This window comes from Lonchura striata, chromosome 9 (genome assembly GCF_046129695.1).
Source record: "Lonchura striata isolate bLonStr1 chromosome 9, bLonStr1.mat, whole genome shotgun sequence".
NCBI classification, from domain to species: Eukaryota; Metazoa; Chordata; class Aves; order Passeriformes; family Estrildidae; genus Lonchura; species Lonchura striata.
In genome coordinates this window covers 18,670,111-18,687,341 of record NC_134611.1, presented here as the reverse complement: position 1 = coordinate 18,687,341, position 17,231 = coordinate 18,670,111, and the positions used below count along the sequence as shown (strand labels likewise).

Sequence of the window (17,231 nt, the reverse complement as noted above, 5' to 3'; positions counted from 1 at the left end):
CGTGCCCCTGAGCCTGCCACTCTGTGCTGGGGAGAGTGGAAGTGGGAAATAGCAGTTGCGAGCTTTACTTTGTCCTTCGAGTGTGTTCAGTTTTCTGCCGGAAAATTGGGGAAGGATTTGCTTTCTGCGCACCGTGTTTGTGAATTCAGTGCTGAGCAATTGCAAATTGTGAATTCTTGTGGAAGATTTCAGGTGCATTAGCTGTGTTACATCTCTGCTGTGATTGGGGTTTACTTGGTCCAGTCCAGTAGTCCCACTGTAGTGAGAATATCCTAACACGCCAGTAATGTTTCAGTTACTGATTCGTGGAACCCCAATATATGCTAACATATATTGTCTTGTTATACAGCATTAAATCAAAATGTCATCATCATCAAAAGCATCCTTGTCTTTACCTGTACATGACTGTACTGCTCCTTCGTTGGACTTTGATCTTCAGGAAAAGTTTATTCTTCACACTGTTGAGGCAAGTTCATTCTGTTCTTGTTAGGCTTGATATTTTAAATTGTATTTGTTTTGTTAACATGGTTAAAAATATACTTCGTAGTTATAGATGTGAAGTAGGTGATATTTCAAAAAATGGCTAAGTGACAGTGCAGGACATGGCAACAGTATACTGAAACTATGGCAAAATTCTTCTTTGTTATTTATCCTTACATCAATTGGCTATGATAAATGAATCATGGTGTTTAATCTTCCAAGGTGCTGTTTTCACTGGAAGTAATTAAATTCACAAACTTGGTTTTTGGTTGTATATCCAGGAAAAAGCTACACTGAGTTGCATTGTGTTATACAAGCTGAGGTCTGCCAGAAAATCTAATCCTGTAATAAAAAAAGACACACACACATACACATATATAAAATAAAAAACCTTAGATGTTTGATTGTACTTATTTGCCTTAAGACAACAATTGGAAACAGAGCAGTCTGCATTCTGATTCTGTGAGGAAGTGATTATTTAAGATGGGAACTCCCCAGATTTGTTATTCATTTTCTCAATTATATGAAGGGCAATATGGATATAAAAACTGAAACTCTTAGTCTGAAAAATCCTTTTGATGGAGATGCACCTTGCACAGGCTAAGCACAGCAAAAATGGGTCCTGGTGAGTGGAGAAGTCAACACAATCCACTTCTGAAAAAGTAATGAGTAGTCAGTGGAGCATTGAATGGAGTAAACAGATAACTCTGTGCTTGGTGAAAGCATTAATCATTCTGGAGTGCTAGAATAGAGGCAGGAGAGAGGTGTTTAGAGAAGGGGTGAGGGTGATGACAGGTTGCTGTCATCAGGAGGTGGGGAATGTGATTCATTTAGGTTTTAGGTCTGATATGACTCTGGACTTGCCATGGCATGGGCAGCATCATTTTCTTGAGCAGCTGAGCCTGATGAGAAGCTTTAACAAATTGGGAAAAGAGGAAAGCCGTTGCTGCCTCCAAATTGGAAGAAGTCTGCTGTGAAAAACAGCAACATTGAAATTTGAGCAGGTCTTGGCCTTCATCTTCACTGGAGGTATTCTGCCTTTGCCTTGTGGATTAGGTGTGTTCTGTGAACAAACTGTTTGAGGGTACATCCTGTAATATGACAGGCTTTTATCCTTGTTGAAAGTCCTAAATGATTCTTTGATCTTTAAACTTTTTCTTAAAGGATTCGCTGGAGGAGCTGACTTGTTTTATGTTGATATCCTTGAATTAGCAATATCAGTGACCTGAGAGTGAAACTAAATGTTACATAATTATGAATGCTCTTTCAGGGAAATAATGTGCCACCTGGAGAAACAGGAAAACTGTGTTCACTGACATAGACAGATAAAAAGGATTGTCACAGAACTACAAAAGCCATCCAAGATGGGAAGTATTTTACTGAGCTGAGCAAAGAATCTGACAGTCTAGAACATCAAGTAAAATAACACTTACCTATGGTATTTAGAGCCCTTCTAGATAAAATAAAGAAATAAATAGATGTGTGGAATAACCCTGGTTTGTTTCTTCAGGTACAAAGTTCCATGCACAAAATAAATTGAATCTTTAGGTTATAACCACCAAGTAGCTTGTGAATATGTGAGCTTTTCTAGTTACACGTACCGGGTTTAAAAATGTAGCAAACTATATGTAACCAATTAAAAAACATTGAAAAATACAAAATCAGTTATAATCAGAAGAAAATTTTAATATTTCCTGTGTTACAGTTAAACAGTAAAAACATTGACACTTGGATGCAGGAGCTAATTGAAAGTGAAATTCAGAATACTGTAAGTAAATTAAAATTTGATTCACTATGTTCTGTGCTGAATATCTGAAATTGGCTACCTTACAGAGTCATACAATTTCCACTAAGAGTGTCAAAGTGGGAGTATTTGTGGTTTATAATCACAAAATTGAATCTTAGTTTAACAACTGAAATATTCATCACTATCCGTTTCTGATACTTTGTTGTATACAGTAATTAAAATAATTTCTTTTTTTTTTTTATATGAAGAATCTCAGGAAAAAAATACTTGAAAGGGAGAAACAGATTAAAGAACTTTCATCCATGCTCCAGTGTGAAAAAGTGAGTGACCAGTTCCATTAGAATGAATATTTTCTTCCAACATACTAAATTCCCAATTAAAAATATGTAAATTTTGAGTAAAATAATTATCAAAGACATATAAAAAAGTAAAATCCTGAAAGGTGTTTCCTACAGAATTATCTTAAAACCATCAGAACTGCATTCAAACCAACTAAGGATACAGTTATTCTTAACACTAATATCCCAGTGTAGCTTTTGACTTCTCATTTACTGATTTGCAATATTCTGGGGCTGGGGGAAAAGTACTCATAAGGAATAATATGGAGTAAGTTAAACAGCTACTGTTCAGTTGGTTTCCATGGCTCTTTTAGGAAAGGTAGTACAGACAACAGAGCTAATATCATCAAAGGCTGACAAGTCTGGCGAGAGCTCATTCATTCTTTGCACCAAAAAGAAGGGCTCAGTGCAAAAACCAACACTGAAGAATTGTCCAAAGGGAAGAATTGTCCTGTATAAGAGGGTACTGTCAAAGTTTGAAAGTTATTTTACTGGTAGTTTGGCAACCTTGTTACAGATTGAATACCTCCAGGGCCCTTTGTGTGTGTGCCATGCAGCATGGTTCAATATTAGTGAGGACAGTGTAGGCTCAGTTAAACCTTTCAGAGGACAGCAGTGTACTATGATATTTGTAACTCCTTGCAGGTTTTTAAGAGCCATGGTTCTTCTTTAAGACTTTTTTTTTTTTGCTTAACCAAATGAACGTATCACTTGGCTGCTCAGTAAACTTAACCAGCTGGTCATAATAGAGGAGTCTTTGGAGGCTCTTGTCATGTCCTTGTCTTTATCTTGAAGTGAAGGAGTACATTTTCATGGAAACATCTTTTTGCTTGAGAATAGAAATGCTGAACAGAAAAGCCTATCAAAATTCTGAACACCCCAATGCCAGCAGACCTCACTGTTGGTGGGATGTATGTGGCATACCATGCCCTGACTGGAGACTACCTAATGTTGAACAATTTAGGGTGCTTAGCATCTGAAAGGATAAATAATTGTCTATGGTATCCCCTTGTTCCTTCTTATATTAATTTAAATACATGGCATTTTCATCAACACTTGACTGAATCTGCCTTTCTTACTGGTGTCTATAATGAACACTTCCACTGGTACATTCTTGTAGGCTCTTGCAGTCTATGCTGATAATATGATACTTATCTACCTTATTACTTCTTACTTAGAATGAGCCAAAGGAATCAAATTGAAAGAAATTTCATAGAATCATCTGACCTGAGTGCTGGTGACATAAATTTCCTCTTCTCTTATGATTTACACATCCCCCAAAATTGGAGTTTGAATTAAATGCATCCATAGTTCTAATAGGAGTTGGTGGTCTTTGGAATTTAATGAAGGTCAGTTCAGGTTTAATTAGTCAGAGCACAGCCGATCAGTGTGGCTTAGTGTTAGTCATCCTGCTAGCTGGATGCCTTTCCTTAACCTGGATGTCTGAATTCATGCTTCCAGACCTTATTCCTGCTACTTAAATTCAGATTAAATATTATACGTAAAATTATACATAAATTGTTTCAAGTTGGTGATTTCTGTTTGACATTAATACAGTTAGTTGCAAGTTACTGCTTGTGAATATACTTGTAGAGCATGTTTTATCTTTTCCAGGTTTTGAGGACATTCAAATGTCAGTTAGAAACTATGGCATAGTAGAAAAAATACAGAGAGCATCATACAGCATAGTCCAATAAATTTATGTTCATCTTTCCTAGATCAAGGTACAGAAAGGGGACTACCTGTCAAGATCAGTAAAGGAAGTACAAGCTCACCTGCAGCGTCAGATTGAAAGAAAAGAAGCAGAAAATTATGAATTAAAAGTGAAAATACAGGTCAAAATGTTTTTACTTGTATTTCCGTTTATTGAAAAAAAAAAAAAAAAACAAAGCATTGCTGTGACCTGTTTTGAAATTAAATTATTGGTAGAAAAAAATCCCTGATAAAATCATAAGTATTTATGTTTTGCAAGATCTGCCTGAACACACTATTTGAATGGCAAGGTTGTTTCTTGGGGTTTTTTCTTTTCTCAACTTATGCACACTTGTACAGTTCTGGTGGAGCAAAGTGAAACGTGCATAGACGTGTTTGCACTCACTTAACTGCGCTGTCTAGAAGAAAGTCTCCATATGGTCAAGAGACAAGCAAGCCCTATGGTGAGTTCCTGTTCTAGGAGAGCAGTGACAGCCGCAGCCTTTTTCTTCTTATTGTCTGTGAAGAATCAATAAGCCTCTTAATACTGACTGAAAGTGAAACACTTAGGACTAATCCCTAATCTCACTTTGTTTAAAGTAGGTTAAATTATTTCCATTTTCTGTTCTAAAAAGCACAAGTTAAATTTGGGCATTTGAATCAGTTACTGGCTTTAGAAAAAGGTAAGGAGGAGGTCATGTGTGAAAGGCTGGAGCTGTATGTGGCCTCAGAATACAGTATATGAAACTTGTCAAGAACATAGGCATAAGTGAGAAAACATTGGCTGAAAACAATGTATTTCTACTTTCTAAACATTTTTACTAGCATACATCCCCTGCTAATTGAATAATTAGAGATTGTTACCCAACCTGTATCAAGGTAATTTCAAATCACATGGCTATGTCTGCATAAATGCCTCATGTTTTCTTCTAAATAAAAATTGCTTTCTTGTTCTACCTAGTACAATTATAGAATTCCAACAGCATTTTCATTAGATAAAATAATGATAGGCAATTGTTCTGTCATTCAATCTCTATTTAAAAGTTTTGTTCACTTTCAGAAATTGGTGAAGTCGTTTGCTAGCTTAAATCCTGGAGATGATTTTTGTTAATAGCTAGACAAAAGCTAGCAAAAGCTTAGCATTGCCACTATGAAATTCGTTCTCAATTCGAATTTACCTCAGCCACTAATGCCCGAAGCATTTATTCTTAGTGTGATCCTGACCTCCTGTGGTTATAATAGGGCAGAGCAGCTGTTTACTTATGCTGACAGTTGAAGAAATTCTCTCTGCATTTTTGTCAACTGTTGTACTTAGCTGGCTCCTTGTATCAACCACAAGATTTGAGATACCAAGATTATATGGAAACAGATGTTATAAATGTAACAGCTCTTCCTAATTATTTTATAGCACAAAATTATCTGTAAGGCTTGGAATTTGAAGAGTTGATTTTGATTATGTTGCAGACTCTAGAAAATAAAATAGCAGAGTGGAAACATCAAATTGTTGAATACAAAGGCCAGAAGTTAGCCTTAAAGGAAAGAAGTGAGCAAAAGAAGATAGCTCTGGAAAAAGCAAAAAGGTTCCAGAAACAAAGAGCTCAACACTTAGAAGAAGCTGTGAAAGATGTAACCTCTAAAATAAAAGAACATGTAAGTGACTATGCTGTGAGCAATGTTGTGTTGTATTGTTTGAAATTGAACAACTAAGAGACTTTCACCTGTGGAAAATAGAAAAATTTGTTTGGTTATTGTCTGCTTGTATATCTTTTATGTTGTTGCTCATTTCTTAAGGAAAATGTTGCTGTAGGTGTCCTGAAAGCCATTACTATTAACTGCTTTTGTTTTTTTTAAATTTAGTGGTTGACTTAAGTCAAGAGGTTGAACATTTTAAGCTGTAGAAAATAAGAGGAGTCTCATCAGTTTATGGTTAAACCTCTCCTGGTCTTCCTGTTAATCCTCTATGGATAAGCACTGACTTAAGTCAGAAATACAGTGTATTGAGAATCCATGACTGAGGTCTGAAGTATTAGTTTTCTTTATTTATTAATATATGATGTCTCATGTGGTTACTTAGTTTTTTGTTTCTAAGCTGCTTGCTCTGAGCCTTTTCAAAGTCCAAGCATAAAACTTCTTTAATTCAAGTTGTTCCTTGGAATCTTGCTTTGCCTATCAATAGTTTCTAATTGTTCAAAAAGGCCAGGTGCATCAGAACTGTGTTTATTGACCTATTTGGATTTCCTAAGAAGAATATGTTTTCATACTCTTAGATGTGTTGTAATAATTTTGGGTATGTCAGTATTAAAGATATATTTTTCCATGTAGTGTTCCAGGAGATGATTAATAATAGTTTTTGTATTCTTGGATTTTTTTGAGAAGACAGTAGTGGGTCTTTAACAAAAATTAGCAGTACAGAGGGACAGCAACTACCTCCTGAACTTCTGACTTTTTGTAGTCACACTTGTATTCTTCCTCATTGAAATCCTGGTGTACTTTCAAGATATCATGTATTGGATAATTATCTATATTCATTTAAGGGATTTTACCTAATGTTTCATTTCTTACCTAGCTAGTTGTTTTTATACGTAAAATATTTTGGCACAATTTTATTTATTTATTAATTTATATAATTTATATGTAGTTGAGATGTATTGAAGACAATTTTTTTTGTAAGAAAAGATTGCCATCTTAAATTTTGAAATGTTGTATTCTACAGTTGATATACAGTACCAGTGTTTTAACTATGTCTCTGCCTTGAAATAATCTATTCATAGACTTTGGTTTTTTTAAAAATATGGGTAATTTTGTTGATTTTATTTTGAGAGGATAGAAAATTTCTATTGATTTGTACAAGAGAGATCTAATAAAACTATCTTATATTAAATATCTCTATTATCTAAAAACTTGTAGAATTATATGGCATTCTTCAGTGGCATTCTTTTGTTACATAATTTATAATTTCTGCATTCTCTAGGAAGTCAAACTGCATGAGATACTGTCAGCCGCTGATGTCTGGAAAAACCAGCACGATAGAATAGTTGAAGAAAAGACAATGCTAGAAGTTCAAATTGAAGCTCTTGAGAAGTAAGTTGGACTGTTGGTCTTTTTTGTTTATTTATTTCTGTGGTCACAGGGTGTTGATATTTAGTAGTGCAATACTCATTGTTGATAATGTAAATGGGTTTATTAATATTTTAAAATTCTGAGCAGAATTTGGAAGTTGGAAATAAGAACAAGTTTAAGATTTTTAGCCTCCTCTCTGTTGCATTTCACTTCTTTTGAAGCTTTATTCCCCTTTACCAGTAAGGAACATATTCTTTTTCCTGCATACTTCTGATCAGCCTGAACTTGCTGGCAGCTCCTATGTGGCCTCCACATAACCACCTATTTAATAACTGATTCAACAGCTTGAGTGTTAACCCTTGTGTTTACAGAATAGAAGAAGGTTCTTTGTCTTCTAGGTCCTACTTCAGACTAGAGATGGCCAAATTATTTCAGTTCCACTAATGTCTCAACTCAGTAGAGGATAGAGGATTCCTCTCAGATGCCATTCAAACAGGTCACTCATGTAAGGAAAAGCAGAACAAAATTATCCAATCTTATTCAAACTACGCAGTCAAATCTTAATGTATTAAGATTTAATCTTGAAGGATAAATTATTTTTTAGGCAGACAATGACAAATATCCTTTTACCATTTTTGTTGATCAAAATATGGACAATAATTTAAACCAGCAAAAGAAATGGTTAGATGCTTTATCCTAGGTCCAAGGCAAAGTTTATTTCACAAAGAATTTACTTCATACTCAAGTATTTAACAGCTCACATTAAAATTATTTAAATATTTTGGTTTTGTCCCAGAAAATCTGTCATTTCTGAAAATACTTGCAGTAGATTTTAAAATTTAACCAGAGGGCAGGTAGATGACATCAGTCCAGAAATCTGTCTAGCCCACATTGATCCAGTGTATATAGGAAGGCATCTAAGAAAGAATAAATACTCATTCTGCTTCCAGCTGGTTTTTGCTGTTTTCATTTCAGCTGAAAATGCAAGTCTTTGCTTGAAATGTGCCATTCTAACAAGACTTGTTCTATTAAGCAGTGTGTGGTGACTAAACAGCAAAACAAATTTTGTGAACTTTATCCACCAAAAAAAAAAAGGCAAAAATGGGGTGTAGCATAATTTGCTGCTTTTAATAATGGAAAGTAACATTCCTAAAGTAGCTAAGGAGTTAAGGAGTGTTCTTAGTAGGACATTATGTGACATTATACCCTATAAATTCAATATAATTACGTTTTGTACAGTGTGCATAAGCATAGTTCTCTTGGAAGTATCATTTGGTGTTCTATAATTTAGCTAAGACACCTTACTTGGAGTAGAAACTCTCCTCTTTCAGAGAGTTTATTTCAGAATATAAGTAGATAATCCTTTCTTTGGATACATAAATGCATTCCCCCTTTTATATATATATAAATAAAAGGGGGAATGCATATTGTATTATATATATATAAACTATGAAGTATATATATGTGTTAAGGTTCAATTTAATTTTCATAGTGAGAGTTTTGGAAGCATTGTGTATTATAGAGAACTTGCCTGTCTAACAAGGCAGATCAGAGGCCTGATGGAAGACATGGAAAAAAGGGAGGAATGGAGAAGAAACTCAGAAGAGGAAATTCTTGGAAAGCTAAATTCTCTTAACTCTGAAAATGAAAAGATTTGCCTTGAAAACAAAAAATTAAAGGTGAGATTATAAATCATTGTTTAATGGCTCTACGTATCTCATACACTAATGAAGTAACCACATTAATTCTCTTTGGACCTTCTGTCTAGAGACCCCAGACCAGCAGAATAAGGTTTGCCATCCATTTATAATAGTAAGGACAAATGAGATACTGAAAAATTTCCAGTGAAAATTTATGGCAAAGTTAGGAACAGGATTGTCTGCTGATATATCTGCTTAATCAGGATGTTGTTTATCTTACTGTCAATAACTGCACAATTGCTTAAGTAGAAATTCTTTTATGTTTGTTAAACTTTCTTTCAAATTAAAAAACTGAGTTTGCCTCAATTATTAATTTCAATTTTGAAAGAGTTTGCAGGTTTTTATCAGGTGATATAAGTGTTCTGATGAGCTGACAAATGAACTATAGACTATCATTTTTGTTTGACACGAAAAATACTTGCGTCACTCTTCCTAGTGCCAGCAAGTCATTTGCTGGTAATATTGTATTGTAGAATGCATTATTTTATTAACACTCTTAAAATTTTTATATTTTCTATTTATGATCAAGGCTTCCCTTGCTATGTTGGAGAAAAGTACAATGTCTGTTGAATATGAGTTGCTACGTATGCAAGAAAAAGCAAAGCTGCAGGAAAACCTTGTAGAACACCATAAATATGAGGTGACTTACCATGTTTGAAATCTTCAAGTATATTTTTTAAAATTTGTAAACCATTTTGAGGAAATGATCAAAGTTTTGTTTGCAATAAACCCATTTTGTTGTTATGGGGATTGTAATATTTTTATAATATTGACTATTACAAACTATGGAAGAGTAGTCTCCACACAGTTACAAGTACACATTGTCTGTACTGAATTGTGTGATGCCCACTTGAAGCTCATTGAAGAGTCTCAAAACAAGAGTCTCAAATCTTGTCTCTTCAAGACAAGATTGCTTTGACCAGATTTGCTTGCTAGAAAGTGGGTTAGTGACCTAGTAAATTAGATATTCAAAAAGTTTGAGTCTGATGTCTTCAGTGGATATACTGATGATATTTTACCTATATTTGGCCATTTTATATCTTCATGTTCCTAAGAGCATATCAGCACTTAAGTATGTTCAAGAAATCCAAGTTCATTCAAGAAATATGTATATTAGGGTTATGGTTATGAGTATAGGGTTATATGAGTTGTTTTATTTCAGTGGGTAAATCCACATAGAAATACAAGTGAAACAAATAAACCAAAGTTATAATGCGCTTTTTATCAATTAATTTTTAGCATTTCACTTTATTTACACAGAAATTTTCGAACATTGTTTCAGATATGTATCTATTTATACTATAGTATAGACACAATTTCACTGACATGCTTCACTTACTTTTTTTTTTAATCCTGACAAGAGACAAGAGAAAAGAAATACATGATAAAAAATCTAGAGTAGAGCCAGAGAGCCTTGTCTTTGGAATGCATCATCATGATTAAAGTTGCTGCCAGCTTTAAGATGGTAGATGTAGTTCCAGGTAACAGCCAGCCTTAAGCAGTGAGTGGAGTGTAATTCCCTAGCTCAGGACTGTAGTTACTCCAGATGGGAAGTGTCAGTGACAGTTGTTATGTGGGGACAGAGGTGTGAGTCATGCTGGCTGCTTCTACAGCACAACCCTAGCTCATTCTCCATTGTTGATAACACACTGCTGATATGACAGTGCCCTTTACCTGGTAACCCTTTTGTACATGCTGTGACAATTAGGATAATGAAAATAAGTAACTTCAAATAATGACAAACTTCGAGATATTATTTAGAAGTCAGAGTGTTGAGTCAGAGGTTTCCTTTATGCTTCATACTAATGATTCTATCTTTTCTATATTTAAATGAAGGACCTTGCAAATGTGTGTGAAAAATGTATGTTGTCCTAGGTTCAAAAAAAACAAATTGCAGTGGAAGAATTGAAATCCAGATGTGAAACACTCTTAAATGAAAACAAAAAAATAACAGAAAACAAATGCTTAGAAGCAGATAAGGTAAGTTTTGCAGTAGTAAAGAATGTTTACAAACAATTCTGTAGGACACAGATCTTTTCTACATTTTTGTGATCTTGTTAGAAGTCACAAGGTGCTATCTCTTGGTTTTAAATTTCTGAGACTTTTACTGACTGCTATCTAAAGCTGGTGGTTTTTGGATATTACACAATTGCAAACAATTGAGCAATTATTCCTACTACAATTGCTAAGTAGTTTGGCTACTATTTTAGAATTCCAGAATTCCTTCATCACTTTCAAAAGTGTGATTTTATTGTTGATGATTTTGAAACTATCTTCTTGACAGAACAGTTGTGAAAGTTGTACATGGAAGCAAACCTATTGTAAGTCCTTTTATTTTTAGCTGACAGTTAAGATTGGGACTCCATACAGAGATGAGCTATAAATTTTTCAGCAGATGGAGCTGAACATTGGAAGACAACACATTCTTAAGCATCAGGAACGAACTTGTATCTTTGTCAATATTTTATAAAATAGATGATAGGTAACTTGTATAGAATTTTAGCTTTATTACCTACATGAAAATCCATTAAGTATTACAATTAATTGATAGTTTTACATTTACATTTTTCTCCTGTGATGCTACTATGTAGTTGAGGCACAAAATGGAGGCCGAGTTAAAGGAGTTAGAACACGTTTGTGACTTGCTGAAAGCAGCTGAGGAAAACCAACAAAAGCTTCTGGCCTGGGAAAGGATCTGTGCAGAGAAATGCAAAACCCTCAGGGAGCTGGAGCTTCAGATGGTTAGAACATGCTGATTTCTAAAGACAAATGAGAAAATTATGTGGAAAAAAAGTCACTGGGGCATTTTTTACTATTGGCATGTGTGAGAGTGGTGAGGTTTTCTTTGTTATTTTCTTCATAAATCAAAAACTTGTGTGGAAATCAGATATGCAAATAAAACTGTTGCCAACTATATTTATTTGAATTCATTGTCTGGCAAGACTTGTAACTTTTAGAATGATTATATTTCTGATCTATTTGAATACATATGTCCTGAGATGTGTTGCAGAATTCTTCCCTGGAAATAAATGCAAGTCTAGGTATTTTTTGTATCTAGTAGAATAATTTAATTATACATTACTTTTGTTTATAATGACAAATTTATAAACCATACAATATTTAATCAGATAAATTATATTCTAGGTGATGTGTAAAATTTTAAAATGTTTTAGTTGAGTAAGTACTTTTAAAATATGCTTTAATAGGATAATTGCAATCTTTAGCTGTATTTAACACTAATGTTTGTATTTTCTCTAAAGCCTGAAAATGAATCTTCCTCTACTCTTTTTTTCTCTGACATCAATTTCTATGGCAGGGTAGGCTTGAGGGTTTTTTTGTTATTTTTTGTCTTTATTGTAATATGCTTTTAAGTTATAAGAGCACAAATGACAAAGGTTTTTAAGTTGGCAGGTTGGGAAAGGGGCCTAATCATCTTCTGTGTCAGTAGGAAAACTACAGCTGAAGTACTGTGAGTCTCTGTGGTCCTGTAGACTTTATATAAAACATTGGTCTTGATTTTTGATTCCTCCAGGAATGTTCATAAACTCTTAAATCTTAAAGTACTTAAGCAATAATTAATTTTGAGGTACAAAATTTATACAGCATATAAAATGATGTATGTAATTTTAATCTAACTACGTGTGTACTTGAAAAAGTGCAGAAAAACCTCTTAAGTATAGCAAAATAATTGGGAATATAATCACTAGTCTGGTGGAACAGTAGTTCAATTTCAGCATTAAGTCTTGGTGATTGATGTACTTTACCCTTGACTCTATGACCAAGATTTAGGAAAATTAATTTTGGAGCAATTGCTCCCTCTGTAGAAAACCTCTCTGAGGTTCAGCTGGACTAATTTCTGCTGCTACCAGTCTGCTGCCACCTGAACAGCCTGTAATTCTGATAAACACAATCAGACAGGTGAGCTCAAATTGCTGGATGGGACTGCTTGAGGTGGTCCAAAGAATGGTGGTGGTCACCCCTTTAAATGACGACACCCACAGGCTGTTGAGGTGCCTGTTTATTCCTAACAGGTTGTTGATGGGTGGAAGAAGGAGCAATAATCTCATGTTTTCTCAGATTTGAAAGAAAACGTGCAAAGTTTAGCACTCTGGGTGCTGGGCAGGAGAAGACTGGCTTCTTGCTTCCTTCAGCTTCTGCTGCTTATGTATCTCTTTTTATGAACTTGATTGTCTTTTTTGATATTCTCTTCTTTCTGAAATTCTTTGCCAGTGCTGCACTGTTCTCCTGTGATAATCATATGTATTTGCAGTGTTATTTTTATGCTTCCTGTGACTGTAGTGTGAAGGAGCCTTTTTTGCTGATCAGGTAGACCTGACCAACTCCTAATAAACAAGGCTGCATGAGCAGCACATGGAGTTTTTTAGGACTTTGTTACATAGCAGTTTTTCAGCCTTAAAGCATTCAAACAAAATTTTAGTCTCTAACTTTAGCTGTCTTTTACTAATTTAAGATAATTATACAAGGTACAATAATACAAAATAACATTTACCTGATTATAATAGAGCATTTGTCTGAATGAACATAGCATTTATCTGAAATTACAGTTAAATTTTTTTATGGGTTTTAATAGACAGGCTTACTTTACTCCAGTAAGAGCCTGTATACAGGTCTTTTCAACTAGAAACAAACTGTCATTTTCACAGGATAAACATATTGTAACTTTTATGGACAATCTTTGCTTAGAGGAAGAGATCTGTAACATTCAGAAGAAGTATGAAGATCTTCAAAGGTAACTTGAAGAATCTGATTAAAATTCATTCCTACACTTTTCTGCTATAGAGAATTATAATGCACTGATCTGTTTCACGTAAAGGCAATTAGGACAGATGGAATATCAGAATGAAGAACTTGCTTACCAGCTCACAAAAGAAGATGAGAGTCTTCAGAGTAGTAAATTGCAGCTTGAGGAGAAAATTGCAGAATATAATGCATTAACTAGACAACTTGAATCTGCTTTGGAAGAAGGGGAAAAAATGGTATTGGTGCTTTAATACATTTCTCAATCTATTTTGCTACTTTCTATTTTAAAATAGCATTAAAAATAAGCTTGAGAAAAAATTATGGGACAATTTTTTGTCGCTATTTTGCATGTAGGGAGAAATACTGAACAGTTATTATTAATTTCTGCATGTTTTAAATATGGATGGAACAATTCAATTTCTTTGTCAAATTTGGATACTATGGAAATAAATACCAAGTTTCAATTTACCAACGTTTTATTATAATTTTTTAAATTGACAAATCAAAATTCTTTAACCACCTTATATTAAATCCCACACATATGGCAAAAAGTTTCTGTACAAAAGCTTAATTTTACCTTTTATTTTTTCTGTTATAAAAGTCCACAAGAACATTTGTGTTGAAATCCTTCTCTTTTTAGAGGAAGAGTTTGCATTCATTCTGTATTAAGCAGAATTTTACAATTTGTAGAAATTATGCAAACAGTCAATCAAATTCAAGAGGAAATGTAGGAATTTAGATTGTAGTGAATTATATTAATTTAATCAGAAAAAATGTATGAAGTTGCAACTTCAGATTAAAAATGTAGAAATAACCATCTGATATTTTTTCACTACTGAGGATATTTCTTTTGTTTTGAGAAAACTAGAATTTTGTGTTAACTTGAAAATAAGCTAAAAAGTGTTCCCCTCCCACTGTATTTCATTTTTTTTTCCAAATTGAAACAGGTTTCAAATTTAGCCAGAATATTTCTCAGGTTTGTTTAAGTCCTGGGCATGAGAAATAAGTTAAGTATTCAATTAAATAATAAGAAATAGAGCTATTAATGTTAAGAGATAAGAAAATAATTTGATTTGGGCTTTAAGAGTAAATAGATATGTTATATATATATATATATATATATATATATATATATATATGTATATATATATATATATACATACATATATATATATATACATATTTATAATTATATTGTATAATATATAATGAATTATATAATGTAATTTATAAATATATTTTATATATATAACATATATATTCTTTCTCTCCCATTGCTTTTATAGGTAGCTGAAGAATGGGAAAAAATGTCATACAAAGAACAAGTCTTTCAGACAAAACTGCTACTTCTTGAAGATGAAGTGAGAAAGAGGCAAGAAGAAAAAAAACATCTCCTCTTCTTATTTCACCATGTGAGTAAATAATGCTGTTTGTGATTTAAGAAATCACTTACCACATCACCATTTACAAAAACATGTTCCCTTTACTGAAAACAACTACTAATACAGCTGATACACACTTTTCAGAACAGTAAATTAATTCAACTTGACAATATACTTTGTACATTGACACTTCCCATCAACCTAACAGATGTCCAGTCTAACTAAATCACTTAAATAATATTGCGTTGACGACTCTTAGTCAAGTTTTCCCAGCAAGACAAAAAAAAAGTATGAAGTTGTAATTTCCCTCAGATCAATGGTGTTTAGTAAGCATATCTGTATTTCATTAGATGCATGACAATCCCATAATAATGTACTGATAGCTTCTTTTCTTTCCTGAGTTAATGACAGTAATCTGAATTTGCAATTCTTATAAAGTACTGTAGGACTTTTTTTGATTTTAAGTCTCTCCAAACATGTTCAGGTTAGTCCTGACTGAACATAAATAAAAGCCTTTTCTAGCACCTTTGCTTTTGTGGAGCCTCTGAAAACTTTTGCAGGTAAATAAAGCTATAAAAATTAGTTATTTCATGTCTTAGATTATTATTTTGATTTATTGATTTTTTTTTCCTAAGTCTCTATGCATTTTTCTTTTTTCATTAGAATGAAAAGCACTATGAAGTACATTTAAAAGAACTGGAGAACAGCCTACAGAAGTCAGTGATCAAGAACCAGATGATCCAGAATTATGTGCAGTTTTTGAAAGATGCATATGTAATAATGTTTAACTGACTTCTTTAATCAATTTTATAGTAAAGAAACTCATCAAGATTTGGCTCCCAGTCTTGTTAGAGGCAAAGCTGTTGAGGCCATACATTATTTTGACAGATTAATTTTTTTAATGTTAATTCTTCCCTAGGAAAACATCTGTTGTGGGCAGGAGAAACAGGTCAGTCATTGCTGTATATCCTGCTGGCTGGTCCCAGTGGGGAATGGAGCTGATGTTCCTGACAGAAACCATTGTGTTATCCATAGCACAGCAATGCAAAGGCCAAGTGCATGACAGCAGCAGCAGGTGTAGGGTATGCACACAGAATTGGTCTGTGAATGTGCTGGGCTGTAAAAGCTTACCCGAGTCCTTTTAGCCCATGGTAAATGCAGATGATCACAGATTATCTTTCAATTCAATATCTAACATATTAAAACAGTCAAAAATTGAGGTCATTAGGTTTCTTCCCTTTTTTGCCCTACAGTTTAGCCTCAGTATAGCTCTACATTACGCGGGAGAGTTGCCACCACAAGGCTGTCCCATCCAGCCATTTTCCTCTACATCTCATCATTTTGCTTAGGAATACACTATACTAGTATTTTATAAATATGAGTAGGAAAATTTTTTAGATACAGGTATAGTTTAAGCTCTGAATGTGGTGATGTACCCTGGTGACAGAGCTACAGTGAGATATTTAAGTATTTGTTTGAGTTCAAGAGCAAGAGCTGCTGTTCAATAAGATTGACTTGTGCCTTAAGTAAAACAAATGTAAATATTCATCTGATACGGGATTAATACAAGAAACAATTCTTGATTTAATTTCAGTTCTAAATTCTAATCAGTTTTGTAGATATATGCTATGATATGTTTTTTAAAAATAACACATTCAGTTAAATAGTACAAAATAGTACAAAAATAGTACATTCAGCCTGTTATTTACAATGTGTACTTAAATAATATATATTTTTTGACCAAAACCTTAAGTTTGTTTATGCATAGACAATACCCATTCTATTTCATTGTTAGTTATTAGTAATATGCTGAATATGGACCTCTTTTTTTGCAAGTGCTTATCCATCTTAACAAATACTGATGTGTGCTAATGATCTGTTTCTGTGAACTTTCTAAAAATAAAATTGTCATTAATTCTATATGACATGTTAGTAGCAAATATTTATTTTAAATTTGGGTGGTTTACATTACACACACACAAATATTTGGATTAATTTAATTCTGATTGTGCTACTTACAAAATAGCAAAACCTTTTTGAAAGTCATCATGTATGAAGGAAAGAGTTCAGA

General features: G+C 33.5%; 1 protein-coding gene across 1 annotated transcript; it reads left to right on the top strand.

Moving 5' to 3' along the window:
* Positions 1–355: 355 nt before the first annotated feature.
* ODF2L (outer dense fiber of sperm tails 2 like) lies at positions 356–16,321 on the top strand. The gene is made up of 13 exons (XM_077785431.1): positions 356–466; positions 2,186–2,248; positions 2,476–2,547; positions 4,284–4,400; positions 5,722–5,907; positions 7,229–7,338; positions 8,861–8,996; positions 9,547–9,657; positions 10,893–10,997; positions 13,682–13,767; positions 13,852–14,014; positions 15,065–15,190; positions 15,824–16,321. The coding sequence occupies exons 1-13, from the start codon at positions 362–364 to the stop codon at positions 15,950–15,952; spliced, it is 1,509 nt and encodes a 502-aa protein (XP_077641557.1). The 5' UTR covers positions 356–361; the 3' UTR covers positions 15,953–16,321.
* Positions 16,322–17,231: the final 910 nt, after the last annotated feature.